This window comes from Lactuca virosa, chromosome 7, assembly GCF_052849685.1.
Source record: "Lactuca virosa cultivar CGN04683 chromosome 7, Lactuca_virosa_CGN04683_v6, whole genome shotgun sequence".
Classification (NCBI taxonomy): Eukaryota; Viridiplantae; Streptophyta; class Magnoliopsida; order Asterales; family Asteraceae; genus Lactuca; species Lactuca virosa.
In genome coordinates, this window is record NC_136432.1 from 265,554,444 (window position 1) to 265,571,707 (window position 17,264).

General features: G+C 35.1%; 3 protein-coding genes across 5 annotated transcripts; 1 reads left to right on the top strand and 2 right to left on the bottom strand.

The window, feature by feature from the left end:
• Nucleotides 1-4,429: 4,429 nt before the first annotated feature.
• ZIP1 (zinc transporter 1 precursor) lies at nt 4,430-5,999 on the top strand. The gene is made up of 3 exons (XM_079058452.1): nt 4,430-5,168; nt 5,271-5,420; nt 5,608-5,999. The coding sequence occupies exons 1-3, from the start codon at nt 4,527-4,529 to the stop codon at nt 5,911-5,913; spliced, it is 1,098 nt and encodes a 365-aa protein (XP_078914578.1). The 5' UTR covers nt 4,430-4,526; the 3' UTR covers nt 5,914-5,999.
• A 1,191-nt stretch (nt 6,000-7,190) lies between these two features.
• On the bottom strand, nt 7,191-14,191 carry LOC145125404 (uncharacterized). Of its 3 annotated transcripts, XM_079060866.1 has the most exons (11): nt 13,986-14,191; nt 11,144-13,052; nt 10,627-11,044; nt 9,813-10,548; nt 9,124-9,608; nt 8,846-8,969; nt 8,539-8,761; nt 8,318-8,449; nt 8,098-8,235; nt 7,802-8,017; nt 7,191-7,495 (listed from the first exon to the last, which is right to left on the bottom strand). In XM_079060866.1, exons 5-11 carry the CDS (start codon nt 9,269-9,271, stop codon nt 7,352-7,354), a joined length of 1,125 nt encoding a protein of 374 aa, XP_078916992.1. In that variant the 5' UTR covers nt 9,272-9,608; nt 9,813-10,548; nt 10,627-11,044; nt 11,144-13,052; nt 13,986-14,191; the 3' UTR covers nt 7,191-7,351. The 3 variants fall into 3 exon arrangements, with proteins under 3 accessions (XP_078916992.1, XP_078916991.1, XP_078916993.1); XM_079060865.1 differs by lacking the exons at nt 9,813-10,548; nt 10,627-11,044; nt 11,144-13,052; XM_079060867.1 differs by lacking the exons at nt 9,813-10,548; nt 10,627-11,044; nt 11,144-13,052; nt 13,986-14,191 and having other exon boundaries at nt 9,045-9,250.
• LOC145127751 (uncharacterized) lies at nt 12,332-13,450 on the bottom strand. The gene has a single exon (XM_079062885.1). The coding sequence runs from the start codon at nt 13,448-13,450 to the stop codon at nt 12,332-12,334; it is 1,119 nt and encodes a 372-aa protein (XP_078919011.1).
• Nucleotides 14,192-17,264: the final 3,073 nt, after the last annotated feature.

The window sequence follows — 17,264 nt, forward strand, 5'->3', positions numbered from 1 at the left end:
CTAATTAATATATTATTTTCATAATACATTAATAAATCAATTTACTATTCCAAATAATAAATTCAACCTCTCTCCAAAAGTCATATTGTCAAGTTGCTAGAGTGAAGGCAACCCAAAAGGACCATGCTACTATCAAATCAAGTGCATACAAAATATTGTTATGGGCTTAGACACCTAATCCAACAAACCTATGATCGTAGCTTTGGGCCGTAACATCGGAAATTTCAAATTTGACTTTGGGTTTCATTCAGACGCAATCCCGGGAGATTTTAAGAAGCTGCAATCGCATGTTGTCCAAAAAGTCCAGATAAGTATTGTACGTCCTCAAATCGGCCTGATACACGTTTTTAAGGAAACCTGCGATCGCATATTATCAGATTCTTGTTCAGGAAGTTTCTGCCTTGAGTATAAATACAATCCTCATAATTAGTTGCAAGGGAGACGATTCCAAACGACGAAAACCACTTCTGAAGGCGATTTTTGAATTTTTTCATCGACTTTTGGAGATCTGAAGACTGCGAATAATCTCATTCATTTAGTTTATCTAGATTGATCAGTAAATGTTTCTTTTATCTAGTTTAGTTTCGTTTTTAGCCATGTCTGGCTAAACCTTAGTTTTCAGTTCTACATAGACTAGTACTTTTCATGTGATCAGTTATCAGATCTGATTTTTGTTTTGTGTTTCTATCTAGATTTTTCAGTTTTGAGCTTAATGAATATTTAGTTTTTAATTCTTGTTAGTCTGATCACATAGCTAGGGTTTTATCATTCCAGTTAATCAGTTAATAAAATCCGTAATTGTTCTTGTCAACTGGTAAAAAGTAACAAGTATCAGACTGGTTCCGTTTTGGGATTTAACTCTGATATAAAATGAAAAATCATATATTTACGCTTCCGAGCTTGTGAGAAGTATTGGGTATTACTGAGAATTTTACACACAACTTAAAGTTGCTTTTTCTAATTTAATTAAGAGCTTATTTAATTAGACAGTAAACAAGTTAGAGTTAATTCAAAGAGCTTGTTTTGGTTAACTAATTTATGTAAAAGAGATTATACTAAAATTTGTTAGTTTTTTTAAGTACCAGCTTTGATAGAACACATTCTGAATAACAAGATTTGAACTGATTGCATGATTAGGATTGTCGCAACAGAATTGAAATCATTTTTAATATTGATTTTCGTTTAATGTTAATATCACTGCAAATTTTAGTTGTTTTTAGTTAATTCAAAAACCCCCCTTTTATATTTTATGTTTCTTGACTAGATTGTGCCTGGTGCAAAAAGGCATTGACCGTTAGGCTGTGTCCCTGAGGATTCGACCCTGCTTCTGTGTGCTATATTTTTAGTGCAACCAACAATGTTAGATTTTATTTGTTTAAATCGAGTGCGACAACCGGTCTTAATAAACGCATTAACCATGGTTGTAGTTTGAGTTGTTTGATTCGTTTGTCAGTTTACACATTTGGAAGTAAGATATCATCTGGGATATTATAATAGTTGAAATGAACTCATTTATTTTTTAGAAGATGCACTAAAACTCAATGAGTTAAATTACAAAGACATTTACTATGAATTGACCGTCCACAGTCTTTGACCTAAATTCTGAGATGTCACAATCTACAAGATCAAAAACAAACACTCAAACAGAAGAAATCAAAAGATTTCCAATAGAAACCTTCTGATCTAAATAGATTGAGTGAAGATCTACAAGGAAACAAGGAAACAAAAGAAGAAACAAAGATACCTTTCAACTATCGACGTCGAAACACCGTCAATCGTCTGATTGCTTAAGATTTGAACCGTGAAGCTTTGATACAATGTCAAAAACTCCAAAAACACAATATGCACAACATCAACGATTCTTATATCATTTAAGGAAAAAGAACCAGAAGGTTTTCAGGTACGTACATAGAAACCTCATTACAAAAACTCTCAGTTACAACACTCAACCTAAACTAAATCGATCATACAAGATCACTCAATAACAATGGAAAATATCAAGACAGTAAAACCCTAACCCTAACTCTGAGTATCGTAAACGAGAGAAAAGAGAGAGAGCTGAAAACTTGTGTGTGAAATTATGAGCATCACAGCTCCATGAACTACATTTATACTTCGGGTCAACGGATTCAAGTAGACCCATGGATCGGGTAAAGATCCGCATGTCTTCCACTTGCAGTTTACCAAAAACGAGCCGCAACCCAAAACTATGCCACAATAACACGACTAACCCTTTGACCAACATATTTAACAAAACACGCTTAATCAAAGAATTCATGATCTACAAAGGATACCCTCATGACAAAATCCTTAACAAAATAAATAAAACAAAAATAAATAATGAAACTGAACATTAAAAATACAATAGTTTCAATAATTATTTATATTTACTTGCACACCGGTTTGTTTTAGGTAAAAAAAATCTGAATTTAAAGAGAGTAGAGGATGAGTGGAGAGGGTCAAAGATTGGATTGACAAAACAATGCTAGTTTAGAAAAGAATATTTGAAAATTCATTATTATACTCAAGCACAGGTTCAAAAGCCATTCTAAAAAAAACTGATTGATTGACAACAAATCGACATGGCCTAAAGAAAAGTGCATGGCCTTAAAAATTCATGTAATGTTGATTTTATTTTACAAAAAATAAAAGAAATAATTGAATAATTAAAATAGAAGCTGGTTGTTCAAACTAATCCTTACAACTAAGAAAAGGAGAAATGCCAAATTTTTTAATTTTTTTAGATTTTCGCTTTTTCTAACACTTTGTCAATAATAGTTCCATTGTTAAACAAGTTTCTCCTTGTAACATAACTTGTGGTGTTTAATTTTTTATGTTTACTTGTCAATATACAAAGACGTTAGATAATACTTCTTTAAAATGCCCATAATACTTTGTTAGAATAATCATTTCTTATTGACTGCGTGTTGTTTGACGGTAGGTTTTAGGACGGTTTATATAGTATGACCACTATATACCTCATTTTGCTTTCACATGATTATTTGGGTTGTGGTGGTGTATGATCCAAACGCATGTTTAGACAATAAAAAAAAAGTAAAAAGTGTTTACAAAATCATCATCCTATTGATGATGCATTTAAATGATCAACGAGTTCTTCAACTAAGAGGGTGTTTGGCAAAGCTTAAAAAAGTAATTTTTTGATTTATTACCGGTTTTATACCGGTATAAGTCAAAAAAGGTGTTTGACTAAAAACTTTTTAAAAAACAACTTATAGCTGTTTGGAACCTCCAATAAATCATTTTTTTGATAAATCATTTACCCCTTACTTATCAAAAACTTCTTATTTCATCATTCAAAGAAATTAACAAATATATCCCTTAACCTAAACCTACATCGACACAAAAACATACGCTATAATTTAATAAGCTTATAGCGTTTTGACACCGAATAAACTTAGCCAAACACTGTTTTAAAAATTCCGTTTTGATACCGGTATAAGTTAATAAACTATAAGTTAATAGTTATTTTAAATAAGTTTTCCCAAACACCCTCTAAGTTTCACTAAAGGTAAGTTTTGTAAAACTAACTAATGATGTAACTATTATTCGGATAGAAGTATTCGGAAAAAAATACATGTAAACTTTTGATATGTATAAACCATATAGTAAATAAGTTTAAAAAAAATCTTAAAAATTATTTGAAATGATTTCTGAATTATAAGCATTTGTTTAAAATAAAAGTTTAATCACACACTTTGGAACAAATGTTTTCCTTAGTTAAATTCTATTTATTAAAACTAAATACTCTAAAAAATTATTTGCAAACATACTCTGCCCTAAGTATAGAAACACCGATAAAAAAAACTTCTTGCAAAGTTAAATAGATTTGGCCTATTTGATAAAATTGAGAAATTGAAGTGTGGCAACGTTACTTCTAACTCCTAGACTACTCAGACCAATCCTCTTTCATTCTTGTCCCTCCATCTTTTTCTTCTCCATATATTCTCCCACTCAAGCCACCCCTTTTTTATTCTCCTTCCACCCCATATCTCTCTCTCTCTCTCTCTCTCTCTCTCTCTCTATATATATATATATATATATATATATATATATATATATATATATATATAAATAAGGATCTTTTACGAACTTATATTTTCCCACGAACTTCGAGAATTTTTTTTGTTTAATATTTATTTTAAAATAAGTGACTTAAAACATTAAGTTAGTCATATATAATTCTACTTGAAAAAAAAAACTCGAAATAGATGTGCACATATGACACTTATTTTTGACAAAGCACATTTTTTTAGAGATTTTGTTTTTGTGAATACACTTTTATATGACCGAGTTAATTTCTTAAGTTACTTTTTTTTTAATATATATATATATATATATATATATATATATATATATATATATAAATTTGTTTTTTGTACATATATATATATTGATGAACCAGCACAGGTTTCTCTATCAAAACAATCAAAAAGACATTTTGTCCCTCGCACACAAACTTCCATCGAAAAGTAGTAATCCAAACGACACAGAGGGACCCACTCACAATGAGCCAACATCTACGCCTGTATTCCAACAAAACCATGAATCTAATGGTCTTGTTTCTTGCTCTTTTGCCTACAATGGTAACAGCAGATTGCAAGGTGGAGGATGACAGCGCCACCACCACCACCACCACAAGCGGCAGCAGTCATGAGTCCCTTAAATACAAAATAGCTGCTATGCTCACCATCCTTTTTGCTGGTGGAATTGGTGTGAGCATCCCTCAGCTTGGTAAGAGAGTGGAAGCGCTGAACCCAGATAATGACATATTTTTCATGATCAAGGCCTTTGCTGCTGGCGTGATCCTAGCCACCGGCTTTATCCACATCCTACCGGATGCATTTCAACATCTAACCTCACCATGCCTTCCTGAGAATCCATGGGGTAAGTTCCCTTTTGCCGGTTTTGTTGCAATGACTTCTGCCATCGGGGCCCTTATGGTGGACACCTATGCAACCAGCTTTTATAGAAAGATGCACTTCAAAAAGCAAAAGGCACAGCAGGTGGTAGACGTTGAGTCCGGGAGTAGTATCGCTGTTATGGATGACCATGCGGGTCATGTTCATGTCCACGCACATGCCACAGATGGCCATGCTCATGGCTCCGTTCATGAATCAGAACTCATCAGGCATCGTATCATATCGCAAGTAATTAAAATTTATTATTATTGAAACATATATAATACTCTATTATATATTATTATGTACGCATGCAGCAATGCGTTGACATGTGTTAGATTAATTAATTAGGTGTTGGAGCTGGGAATCATAGTTCACTCGGTAATTATTGGACTCTCGTTAGGGGCTTCCCAAAATATCTCGACCATAAAGTCTCTACTTGCAGCCTTGTCTTTTCATCAGTTCTTTGAAGGCATGGGACTTGGTGGATGCATCTCTCAGGTATTACTTTGATCGAATAAGTCAATTTAGCAAGTTTTTTTGTTTGTTTGATTACATATATAATTATAATTAATGTAGAATCAAATAACATATTCTATATATAATTTTTGATATCCAATTAATCCACTAGTATACGTAGCATATGAATATTACAGTTATACTGTGGGTGTGGGCCATATATTTGCAGGCAAAATATAAATCTTTGTCAACAGCGATGATGGCAATATTTTTCTCCCTGACGACACCGATAGGAATAGCAGTAGGTGTTGGAATATCAAATATTTACAAACAAGACAGCACTAAATCCCTGATAGTGGAAGGAATCTTGAACTCTGGCTCGGGTGGAATACTGATTTACATGGCACTGGTTGACCTTCTGGCTGCCGATTTTATGAACCCAAGGATGCAAAGCAATTCAAGGCTTCAGTTCGGAGCAAATGTGTCACTTCTTCTAGGGGCTGGATGCATGTCTTTCTTGGCCATATGGGCTTAATGATAGAAATCATCATTATTTTACTAGTAGGTTCCTGAGTATTTAATTTCGAGGAAGCTTTTTATAAATCAATCAAAATTCAACAAGAGATTAATGCCCGATAAAAGAAATCAACTTTACGACTCCACTACCCAATAGCTACAACAAGCCTCATAAAGTTTCATTTACTTTTTAGTTAACAGATGTATAAAAAATTGCAAGTTGATCCAACATTCTAATCACTTGCTTTAGATGCCCATAAAATTTTGCACAAAGGAAAATGGAATGTGTGAACTTTTCAACGGGAACCATGAAGCACTACAACTTAATTTACAAATTCTTTATCCTTCACTTATTGATTCCTTACCTCTTCCTCTTTTCTTATTTAAGTTTCTTTTTTGTTGTCACCTCTTCGTACAAATGTTGGTGAGCAATAGTTATAACTAAACGATCTTGGATATCAAAATAGGTCCTATGAGACATTTTTCATAAGTAATATTTCAACTCTAATTTCACCAAGTACGTATAAATTAGCTCAAGGATAATTCTATCAAAATGGAAACTTTAAAATTGATGGAAGAACCCGGTTTTACAATCGGGTCCGTTATGCAACATGCCATTGGAAAAAACGTTGAAGACACGAGGAAGAATTTTTTTGTGTAAAACGATAAAATTGTTTTACTAACAAGACAACAAATAGATTTATATTAGATAACATTTATACATACATATATACACATCCACTACTAGAAAACTAGGACAACAGCTACAGCACAATCCGTAGCTATTCGGTAGGTATAAGGCGATACCTACGGATTTGCTATGGAAAATGCCATGTAGCATAAATGCCCGTGGGAAATTTTTACCTACGGAATTGCTACGGACTAGCTACATAATAGCTACGGATTTTTCCGTAGGTATAATACCTACGGAATAACTACGGCCAATAATTGCTACGGAATACCTACGGATTGCCAACGGGTGTATGTTCCTACGGAATAGCTACGGAATCACATGGCTACGGATTTCCTACGGATTACCCACGCAAGTATTTTCCTACGGAATAGCTAGAGAACTGTTTAGCTACAGATTTCCTACGAATTAACGACAGAATTCAAGTTTGACTAAAATTGACTTTCTTCCTACGGAATACCTACGGACCTATTTAGCGACGGATTTCCGTAGCTAGTCCGTAGCTAATTTCATTTTATCAAAAAAAAAAAATTTTAAAAATTTAAAAATTACCATTTTTTGTCAAATACCATATCAATTCAATTTGTCCAAAATACACCAAAAAATGTCCCTAATACCAACTTTAACACATTCAATTCCATTGTCTTAAATACCATACAAATGTCTCAAGTACCATACAAATTAAGCATAACAAAACAAGCAAACAATACAAGTGTTGACAAATTCAATTGTTCCAACATACTTATCAATTGTTCCAAAATACTTATCAATTGTCCTCGGGTGGATTATCGGGGGGACCACGGGGTTGATTTCCAGACATATTTATCATCCTCATAACCATCTCCATTTGTTCTTTCATTTGTTGTTGTTGTTGTTCCATGACAGAAACTTGCGCACGCAACCTATGAACCTAAAAAATGGTGACACAATTCAATACTTAAACAATAATAGCAATGTATTTTAGTTTATTGTAACAATGCATTTTAGTTTATAATTATAGCAATACACTTAACTTTTAAACCATAATAGCAACATATATTTATTTATTATCAATTTAATCAATATTATCAACAAACTACATAACCTTTAACCATAATAGCAACATATTTTTGTTTATTATCAATTTAATCAATATTCTCACCAAACTACCTAACTTTTAACCATAATAACAACATACTTTTGTTTATTATCAATTTAATTAGTATTATCAACATACCTCTTGTTGCATGCTATCCGACTGGGTGGACTGGGTGGATTGGGAAGATGGAGTCCCTAAAACCAAAAAATATATATCTGATGCTCCTATCCCATAGATAGCACCCTTCTTCTTTCCTTTTCTTCTAAGTTGGCTTTCCTCCCATACACCTACATCATCCTTACGATTTGAAGGATCCTCACCAAATTTGTTGACCAACCCCTGCAGATACGCCTCCTACAAATTACAAAAAACAACATGATTGTCATATACAAAAATGAGACAATCAATATACATAAATGATAAAGATAAGTTACTTGTGCTTCTTTGGCCGTCTGCGAGCAATATTCAAGATTTTCATGATGTCCCTCAAAATATTTTTTCTTTGACTCGGCAGTGCCATGCGTCTTCACGAAAACATCATACTGTGTGGGTGGTTTACCCATCAATTGTTCCTACATAAAAGTCAACGTACAATTAACTTAGTTAGTGTTATAACAAAATAAGAATAATAAAATTTATTATTGTGATACTTACTAATTTCCTGCGGTGCTGGTCAAATCCTATACTACCCGCAATGTGTCTTGTTGTTGACCCACTAGAATCTGCGGTGTTGCGGTTCTGCTGAGCGATTTTTGAATTCTTTTGCCACTTCTCTGTGGACCAATGCTTTGAAAAGAAAAAATATATATAAGTACAATAATATAATAAGAAATAAAAAACTTAACAAAAAAATAATAATGTATCATATCCGTTACATCACACAAACGTTGCCACATAGTCTCCGGTACGCGTTCGTGGCGGTAGTTATGCATCCCATCATAGTAGCTACAAAACTTTGGGGGGAGGGGTTTCCCATCATTTCGTGCCATGTTGGCAGATTGTCTCCTGATACCTTTCATCCTATCTCTGTATCTATCCTTAAGGACACACTTGAATGCATCAAATATGTTCTCATTCTCTTGTGAATGCCACCTTGGTCTGTAAAAAATAAAAAGTAAATTTAAAAATACAAACTAAAAACAAATGAGTATAAGATACAATAACAAGTATTTAATATATTACCCCGAAACGCGAAAACATCTGTATAAGAGCCTCATTTGGAATATCACTGAACCGGGCCCACGGATGATCCACATTCTCCCAAAAGAGACGAATACACGTGTTGTGGATTTTTTGATCCCCAAACCTATAGTATTGAAAAAACTATATAAGTATAATTATAACATCAAGAAATTTAGTTTTAAATGATGAAAAAACTAACTTTTCCCCATCTCGGCTGATGAGGGGCAACGACGAGGCGTGAAAATCACTCGCATTCGAGTCGTGACCTCCTAAAATACCTCTAGAGGCGGAGCCATGTGGCGTCAATGGCGTGTTCGGTGCCTTCGGTGTGTGTGGGGTATGTGGTGACCGAAAGGTTGCCTCTGCATCTGTACCCTCAAAACAATATTCCTCAAACCCATCATTACCACATGTCCTCAAAAACATTTGTGGGGACTGAGGTCTATAATCCGTCTATGGTGGGAGCTGAGGCCTATAATCCGTATGTGGGAGCTGGGGCATATGACCCGTCTCTCGAGCCCGACGGCAAAGAATCTCGGCCAAGTCTGCTAAAGGATCAGCCATACCGGTTTGCTGACTAATAGCACCCTGACTGTTGGAGCCTGCAACTCCTATCACTATCGGCATATCGATCGGTATGAGTGACGTCCTATAACGTGGCTCTTCGGTAGAATTAGGGGATGCCCTCCCCACCCTATGCCTCGCACTACCAGAAAAAGAGTTGTTAATGTGGCCTTTATCCTTGCGTCCATTACCCGACATGCTGCATTTAATAGAACAAGAATGGTCAGTTATATAATATAAGATTAATAACTTATGACAAAAGAAATGTTTAAAAGAACAATATGTCCAAACCAAAATCATTACAAAAACAACATTTAATTTTAAGGTTTTAAAAAAGAAGACAATGCTCTTAACATCAACAAATACAATGCTCTTATCATCAACAAAAGACAATGCTCCTCACATCCGTCCTCATCATCTTCGTCTTCAAATTCTTCTTCTGAATAATACAACTCGTTTTCATCATCTTCGACTTCAAAATCTTCCACTTCTTCGTCTTCCTCCCTAATTCTCTCATTCTCGTCGTCAGATATTTGCTCATACGTATTTGTAGTTGAGGCTAGGCACAATCGTTCTGCACGAGTTACAGTAAGGGGTGACTCAAATCGTTCTTCATCCTGAAAGATTTCATCTGCTTCCATTTCAGCTTCGATAACTTCAAATACTCCTCTTGGTTTTGTCTTGATCACCGCCCACTTATCTTTAGTCTCCCTTGTCATTGAAGGGTATGGTTTATAAAACACTTGTTCGGCTTGTGATGCCAAACAAAAAGGGTCGTCAGTTTGAAGTCGAGAGTTGGGTTTGACATCAATCAACTTGTTTTTGTTGACTATTACACCGTCTTTGTTATCAAACCAAATACAATTAAACAGTACAACAGTCGAGGGTCCGCTGCTATAATACTTAATCTCTATGATCTCTTGCACTATGCCATAGTAGTCTGACTCTTGTTCGGCATTATACGTCTCCCCTCTCACACATACTCCAAAGTTATTCGTCACACGACCCTCACCGTATTGTTGAGTGTGAAACTTATAACCATTTACAAAATACCCATTATAGTAACGAGCATGTCTCGATGGTTTATTAGCTATAACTTCTAAGTGTGTAGCACTTCCATCAGGTGTCTTATACATTACCTACATTGAAAATATACACATTATGTTGGTTAATGATGCATTGGTAACAATTAGTATGATTTAACTATTTCTACTTACTTTGTCCTCAAACCATTCAGCAAAGTATTTATCTCTTAAATCTGAAACTGATTCGTTTGGATTTGTTTTCATGACCATTTCATCAAAATCCATGATGTAAGGGTTAACTTCTTTATAGTTAAGTAATATGTAGGTGTGCGCCTTGTGAAAACCTTTATCAGTCAAAGCTTGTCATTTTCCACTTTTTTCATATAATCTTCTTGAAGGGACAACAAAGATGCTAAGTAGAGCTTCTCCACTAGAAAAATTATGACTTTGCGATGCAAAATTCCGTGCTTCTCGATTATGGCGTGTCTCAATCGTCGGGTCAAAATATAACGAACAATAGGTAGCGAGTTCATTCACTAGATGTTCGTTGACTATTGAACCCTCAACCCTTGCTTTGTTCCTTATTCTTCTTTTAATTATGCCCAGTTTCCTATATTTACAAAGTATGGACGATGTATTAGGAAATGCAACGTTTTCGAGCATAATACTTTAAAAATGTTAGATATATAATATTAAAACATCTGATTACCTCTCGTATTGAAACATCCATCTATAATGTACCGGACCACCAACAATAGCTTCATCAACTAAATGTATGACTAGGTGTTCCATTGAATCAAAGAAGCCCGGAGGGTATATTTGCTCCAACTTGCACATAGTCTGAATAATACTACGTTTCATATCAAACATGTCCTGAAAATGCAACGTTTTCGAGCATAATACTCGAAAGTACATAGATATCTCTGATACGGCCTCGTATATCTTTGTTGGAACAAACCCTCTTAAAGCTAGGGGAAGCAACTGTTGCATAAACACTTGACAGTCGTGGCTTTTGAAACCATAGAAACTGTAATCTTTGATGTTTACGCAGTTTCCTGTATTTAATGCATACCCGTCAGGAAATTTGAGCTTTTTCAACAACTCACATACTTTTTGAACTTGGTCCTTTTTCAATGTGTAATCTCCACGATTCTTCCTAGCCTTCCTGTTGTTGTCCCTGATAGGGTTTAGTATAGGTCGATCACATAGCATCTTAATATCCTCTCTTGCCTTTATATTGTCTTTAGACTTTGAGGTGCCCATCGAAGTCTGAAACATATTTTCAAAAAAATTCCTCTAAATATGCATCAAATCAAGGTTATGTCGGATCAACAGGTGACGCCAATATGGAAGCTCCCAAAAGATGCTCTTCTTTACCCAGTTATGTGTAATACCAAAACCATGTGGTTTTACATAATTTGGACCATAGGGTGTACCGTTGTATACAGTGGGAAAATGTTGGATTTTCTCCCAAATATATTCTCCGGTTGGGTACGGAACAGGCACTTCATGACCCTTCACTTTCTTGCCTTTTATAAAATTAACCGTATCATTTCGAAATACGTGTCTTTCAGGTAGATGTTTTCTATGACAGTCAAACCAACACGGTTTTTGTCCGTTGACAAGCCGGAATGATTCTGTTTGGTGCATGCAATATGGGCACGCTAAATTACCATGAGTGCTCCATCCGGACAACATTGCATAAGGAGGGAAGTCACTAACTGTCCATAGAAGTACAACCTTCATTTGAAAATTGGTCATTCGATGAGCATCATAAGTTTCAATGCCATCTGTGAACATCTTCAACTCTTCCACCAGAGGTTGTAAAAAAACATCCAAATTTTGTCCAGGACTCTTCTTCCCAGGAATGATCAATGGAAGTTGTATGTACTGATATTTAAAAGCCAACCAAGGGGGTAGGTTGTAAACAGGGAGTTGTATTTGAATTATTAGGACTAAACCCATCAGTGCACAACCCGAGACGAATGTTGCGCATCTCATTTGCAAAATCAGGATATGTTGTGTCAAAATGATTCCATGCTTTACCTTCACTGGGATGTATCATCTTTTCTGGATCTATTGAATGATCTGAATGCCAAGTTAAATGTTTGGCCGTCTTCCTTGAATAAAAGAGCCTTTGAAGTCTCGGTCCAATCGGCATGTAAGTCAAGACCAAATGAGGAACTTTCCTCCCTCTGTCTTTGTATCTATTTTCACCACATACTACACACTGATCCAGATCAGCAAACTGGCCCCTAAATAGCATGCAATGGTTTATACACACATGAATCCGTTCTGAAGGCAATTTTAGTGGCTTCAACATTTTCTTGGTCTCGTAGAAGCTATTAGGAAGCTTCTCGCCAGATGGTAGAATGTCTTTAACAATCGAAAGTAGTTTATCAAATGACGTGTCTGAAACATTAGATTGTGATTTCCAGTACAATAATCTAGTGGGCGCGGCGAGTGTGGAAGTTTTTGTACACCCGTCCCATAAAGGCTCACTCGCTTGTTTCAAAATTTTATAAAAATTTTGGGCTTCAAGATTTAGGTGGTGTGGTGTTTGTTGATAATAAGAAGCCTCGAGTTGATGCATGCTTTCGATGACCATCTCCTCGTATCTACGATAATCACCAAAATCGTTATTAATGTGTTGACCCGTTTCAGGATTTAAACTTTGAACCACGTGTTGAGCTGATATTGGGTTTGAATATTGACCAATCTCTAGTGTTGGATATTTTTCGCCATGTAAATGCCATAGTGAATAACCATTCATGAATCCCCGGGCAATAAGATGGTTAAAAACTAATTCTCTCGGGTGGTAATAAATATTTTTGCATTTCACACACGGACATCTAATTTCAAAAACTTCCACCCCTTCCCTAATAATACGTTGGATGTTTGTTGCGTTCGTGTAAGCAAAATCCAAAAACAAATTGACATAATGTGGCCATTGCGGATTAAACAAACGACGACTATCAAGTCTCTTCGTGTACATCCATTCTCTATTAGACAACATTTTGATCTAAAACTACATTTCGATTTAAAAATGTTAATTAGAATCCTAACATTTCAATATAATAGTGTAACATCCCATTTAATCTAATATGTATAACATCCCATTTAATCTAATATGTATAACTAACGATACATAACATTTCAACAAATGATCAATATCATAATATGCATTTTAAATTAACTAAAAATCCATATATAAACATTTAACTAACATTTTTAACAAATTTAACAAATTAACTTAACATTTTTTATATAACATATATATCATATTTAACAAATCTAAAACCTCAAATTCAACCTATATTTCATATTTAACAAATCTATAACCACACATTCAACAAAGTGCAGGAGGAAGTAATTTTAACAAATCTTAAACACCAAAATCAACCTAAAACATCACATTCAACAAAAAAATCAACCTAAAACCTCACATTCAACAAAAAAAATCAACCTTACCAGCTCACATTCAACAAAATTAAACCTAAAACAAAGTAATTTTTAAAAAGAAACAAAAAAGAAAAAAAACTAGGGTTTACCTTTCTTGGCTCGGCGACGGGAAAATGCAGCAGGAAGAAGCACCGGCAATGGCAGTGTCGTCGACGACGGAAACGTCCAGGAGGAAGGAGCGCCGACCAGGGGGAAGAGTTCGTCGGTCACCAGAGAGAGAGAGAGCTGTAGCGTTTTTTTTGTTCGTCTAACAGATACTGGGAGAGGGGGAAGACAAAAAAGGCAGGGAGGGTTTTTCATTTAAAGGACACCTACGGCTTAGCTACGGATTAGCTACGGCCAGCAAAAAAAAATGAAAAATTATTGCAGCAGAAATCGAACTCGAGTCTCACGGGCATTTAACCAACAATCTTACCAACCGGCCGGGTATGCCACTTCCTTAAAAGTTTAGACTCTAATTTATTTTATCTTGTTTCTGCAAAAATAATGAAAAACGAGGTGGGGTAAGATTCGAACTCGAGTCTCACGCGCATTTAACCAACATTCTTACCAACCGGCCGGGTATGCCACTTCCTTAAGAGTTTAGACTCCAATTGATTTTATTTTGTTTCTGGAAAAATAAAGAAAAACGGGGTGGGGTAAGAATCGAACTCCAGTCTCCTGCATAACAAACCAACACACTTACCATCCGGCCGGGCATGCCACATCCTTGCTGAGTTAGTCTCCTATTAATTTTATACACTTTCTTTTTTCAATTATTATTATGATTATTAACATTATTATTATTATTATTATGATTATTAACATTATTATTATTATTATTAACATTATTATTATTATTATTATGATTATTAACATTATTATTATTATTATTATGATTATTAACATTATTATTATTATTATTAACATTATTATTATTATTATTATTATTATTATTATTATTATTATTATTATTATTTTTTTTTTTTTCAATATTCAAGTCTTAAAACTTTTTTTATGATCGTTTTGTTTTTACATATTTAAAACACAATCAATTAAAAATTATACTAATAGTCCTAATAATAATAATATTCACAAACAATTAAAAATGTGTTTAACACACAAACAAACAATTAAAAATAATATACGTTTAATGTATAAATTAAATAATGAAAAAATATGATAATTATGGGAAATATGTATATTTGTATGTGTGTGCTTATGTATATGTATGTGTGTATATGTATGTGTGTGTATATGTATATGTAAGCATTACAACGTTAAACAATGAAACGGGTAATGGTGGTGGTGGTGGTTGTGGTAGTGGTGGTGATGATGGTGATGATGATGGCGATGATGATGATGATGATGATGATGATCTCCACAATAGCAGTACATGTAGAAAATATTGGATTTTCTGGAAAGCACGTTCAGTTATTTTTACTAAAGGACATACAAATTTTCAGTACAAAAACTCTTATGAACTCACCAACTTAATTGTTAACACTTTTTCAAAACTACTTGTATTTCTCAGAGAATCAGTAATACAAGTAACCATCAGCTTTTGGAGAAGGAATGCTAAGGCGTCTGTTATCAAAACATTTTAAATCATCATATTTGTAATATTCTTTTGAAACATATATTACACGCAACAATGTAAATTTTATTATATTTATGATGGTTGTGCTTACTTTCTTTACAATATTCAACTGTTATGATACTACGTGAAGTCATCCACCCCCGAATGTTTCCGCCATTCTGGTTTGGGGGTGTGACAGATTGGTATCAGAGCATTGTTTATAGTGAACTAAGTATATCGAACCACATAAGATATACAACTATAAATGCAAAGGGACTAAAACCCTCTGATTTAAAAACGTTTTCACAAAAACATACTTTTTAAAAAAAATAATAATAAATACTAGTTTTATAAAAGTATAAATACATGCATGCATCGGTCTAGTATCATAGCCAAAATTTTTCAAAAGTATTAAGACAAGTTGTGACGCTACGACTAGGCCTCGGAATATGTAATCAGATCAAGGATGAATATAGCCTGATCAACTATATTTACCCGAGATATGATCAACATATGTTGGGGAATGGCCGTAGAAAGCAACAAGTCAAAAACTTACCGAATGAAACACTAGAATCAAACTTACAAATTTAAAATACTATAGGAGTATTTTGTAAAAACTAAAAGAACTGTTAAAATCATGCGAACCTCGGTATTTAATTAGAGATAGAGATCGTCGAATAAAATTTATCCTTATCAAAAATTTCCCTTCTTACTCCCGAGTTTTATATATATAATTATCTTGCCTCTATTCTTGATCAGACGAAATGGCAGGTTTTCACATTCCCGGGGATCCCTACTACCCCAACCAGGGAAATGGAGGATGGATTGAGGACGACCCAGAAGAGGATTCCGAAGAGGAAATTCCCGAGGAAGAACCAGAAGAGGAATCCGAAGAGGATTCTGAGGAAGACCCAGACGAAGGTTCAGAAGAGGAAGGAGATGGTGGGAGCACCGACTCGGAGCCTGAGGTCTGTAACCCTCCCCGAGAAGCAACAATTCCCCGACGGAACTTTCAGGGCCTGGCGCCCCGCTGGGTTGTGGACCTGAAACGATGGAGCAAGGAACAAGGACAACGACCACCATACGACATGGAGCGAGCTTTTTATAACCTCAGTAACGGGGGCGCGGCTGACAGAGCACTCCCAGTCATGGTTCGTCGCATCGCCAACCAAGGCGAACGAGCACGAGTGACTGCCAGCCAAATTTTGGACATTGGAGCCACCACTGCCGTCACTACGGTACGCCTTCGTCGCCTGGACGAAGAGCATGAGCGAACAATAGAGCACACCTTTTCCTTGCAGAAGGACATCACTGCTACTAGAGCCGAAGTGAGGGAGCTCCGTAGAAGCCAAGCCGCAATGGAGAGGCGCATCATCGAGGCTGAGCGTCAAGTAACCCGATCTCGGAATTCCACATACCATGGCCCTCAGCGTGCCACCCGCTCGGAGTAGAGCGCGTACTTCTGGCGCCATATATATACCTATCAAATAAGTGTTGGTGCCACTATTTCCTTTAAAAATGTAAACCCGACAGATTGCGAGAACACAGTTCGGGGCTCGGAATGTGGTCAAATTTTCCCATTTTCATTGATGTACCCTAGGCCTATATAAGGTCAAATTTTCCTGATCGTTGTATCATATATTAATATCAATGAAATTGACATGCATTTATTATTTCCTTGAGTATTCCATTATGTTCTTAAAATCATACACTTATTTTGAAAGTTTCCACTAACATGCAAAACCAGAAATGTTCAGAACCAAAACTTATAATACTAAAAAAAATCATTTCTAATGGCTTATCAAGAATT

Bases quoted from the DNA above. Each gene is read 5' to 3' on its own strand.
- ZIP1 (XM_079058452.1), top strand. From the start codon at position 4,527: ATGAGCCAACATCTACGCCTGTATTCCAACAAAACCATGAATCTAATG. The intron at 5,169-5,270 runs GTAATTAAAATT...TTAATTAATTAG, and splicing joins GGCATCGTATCATATCGCAA to GTGTTGGAGCTGGGAATCAT. The intron at 5,421-5,607 runs GTATTACTTTGA...ATATATTTGCAG, and splicing joins TTGGTGGATGCATCTCTCAG to GCAAAATATAAATCTTTGTC.
- LOC145125404 (XM_079060865.1), bottom strand. From the start codon at position 9,271: ATGTTTTTGAGGACATGTGGTAATGATGGGTTTGAGGAATATTGTTTT. The intron at 8,450-8,538 runs GTAACGGATATG...TTCTTTTCAAAG, and splicing joins TGTGGCAACGTTTGTGTGAT to CATTGGTCCACAGAGAAGTG. The intron at 8,236-8,317 runs GTAAGTATCACA...ACTTTTATGTAG, and splicing joins ACCAGCACCGCAGGAAATTA to GAACAATTGATGGGTAAACC.
- LOC145127751 (XM_079062885.1), bottom strand. From the start codon at position 13,450: ATGTTGTCTAATAGAGAATGGATGTACACGAAGAGACTTGATAGTCGT.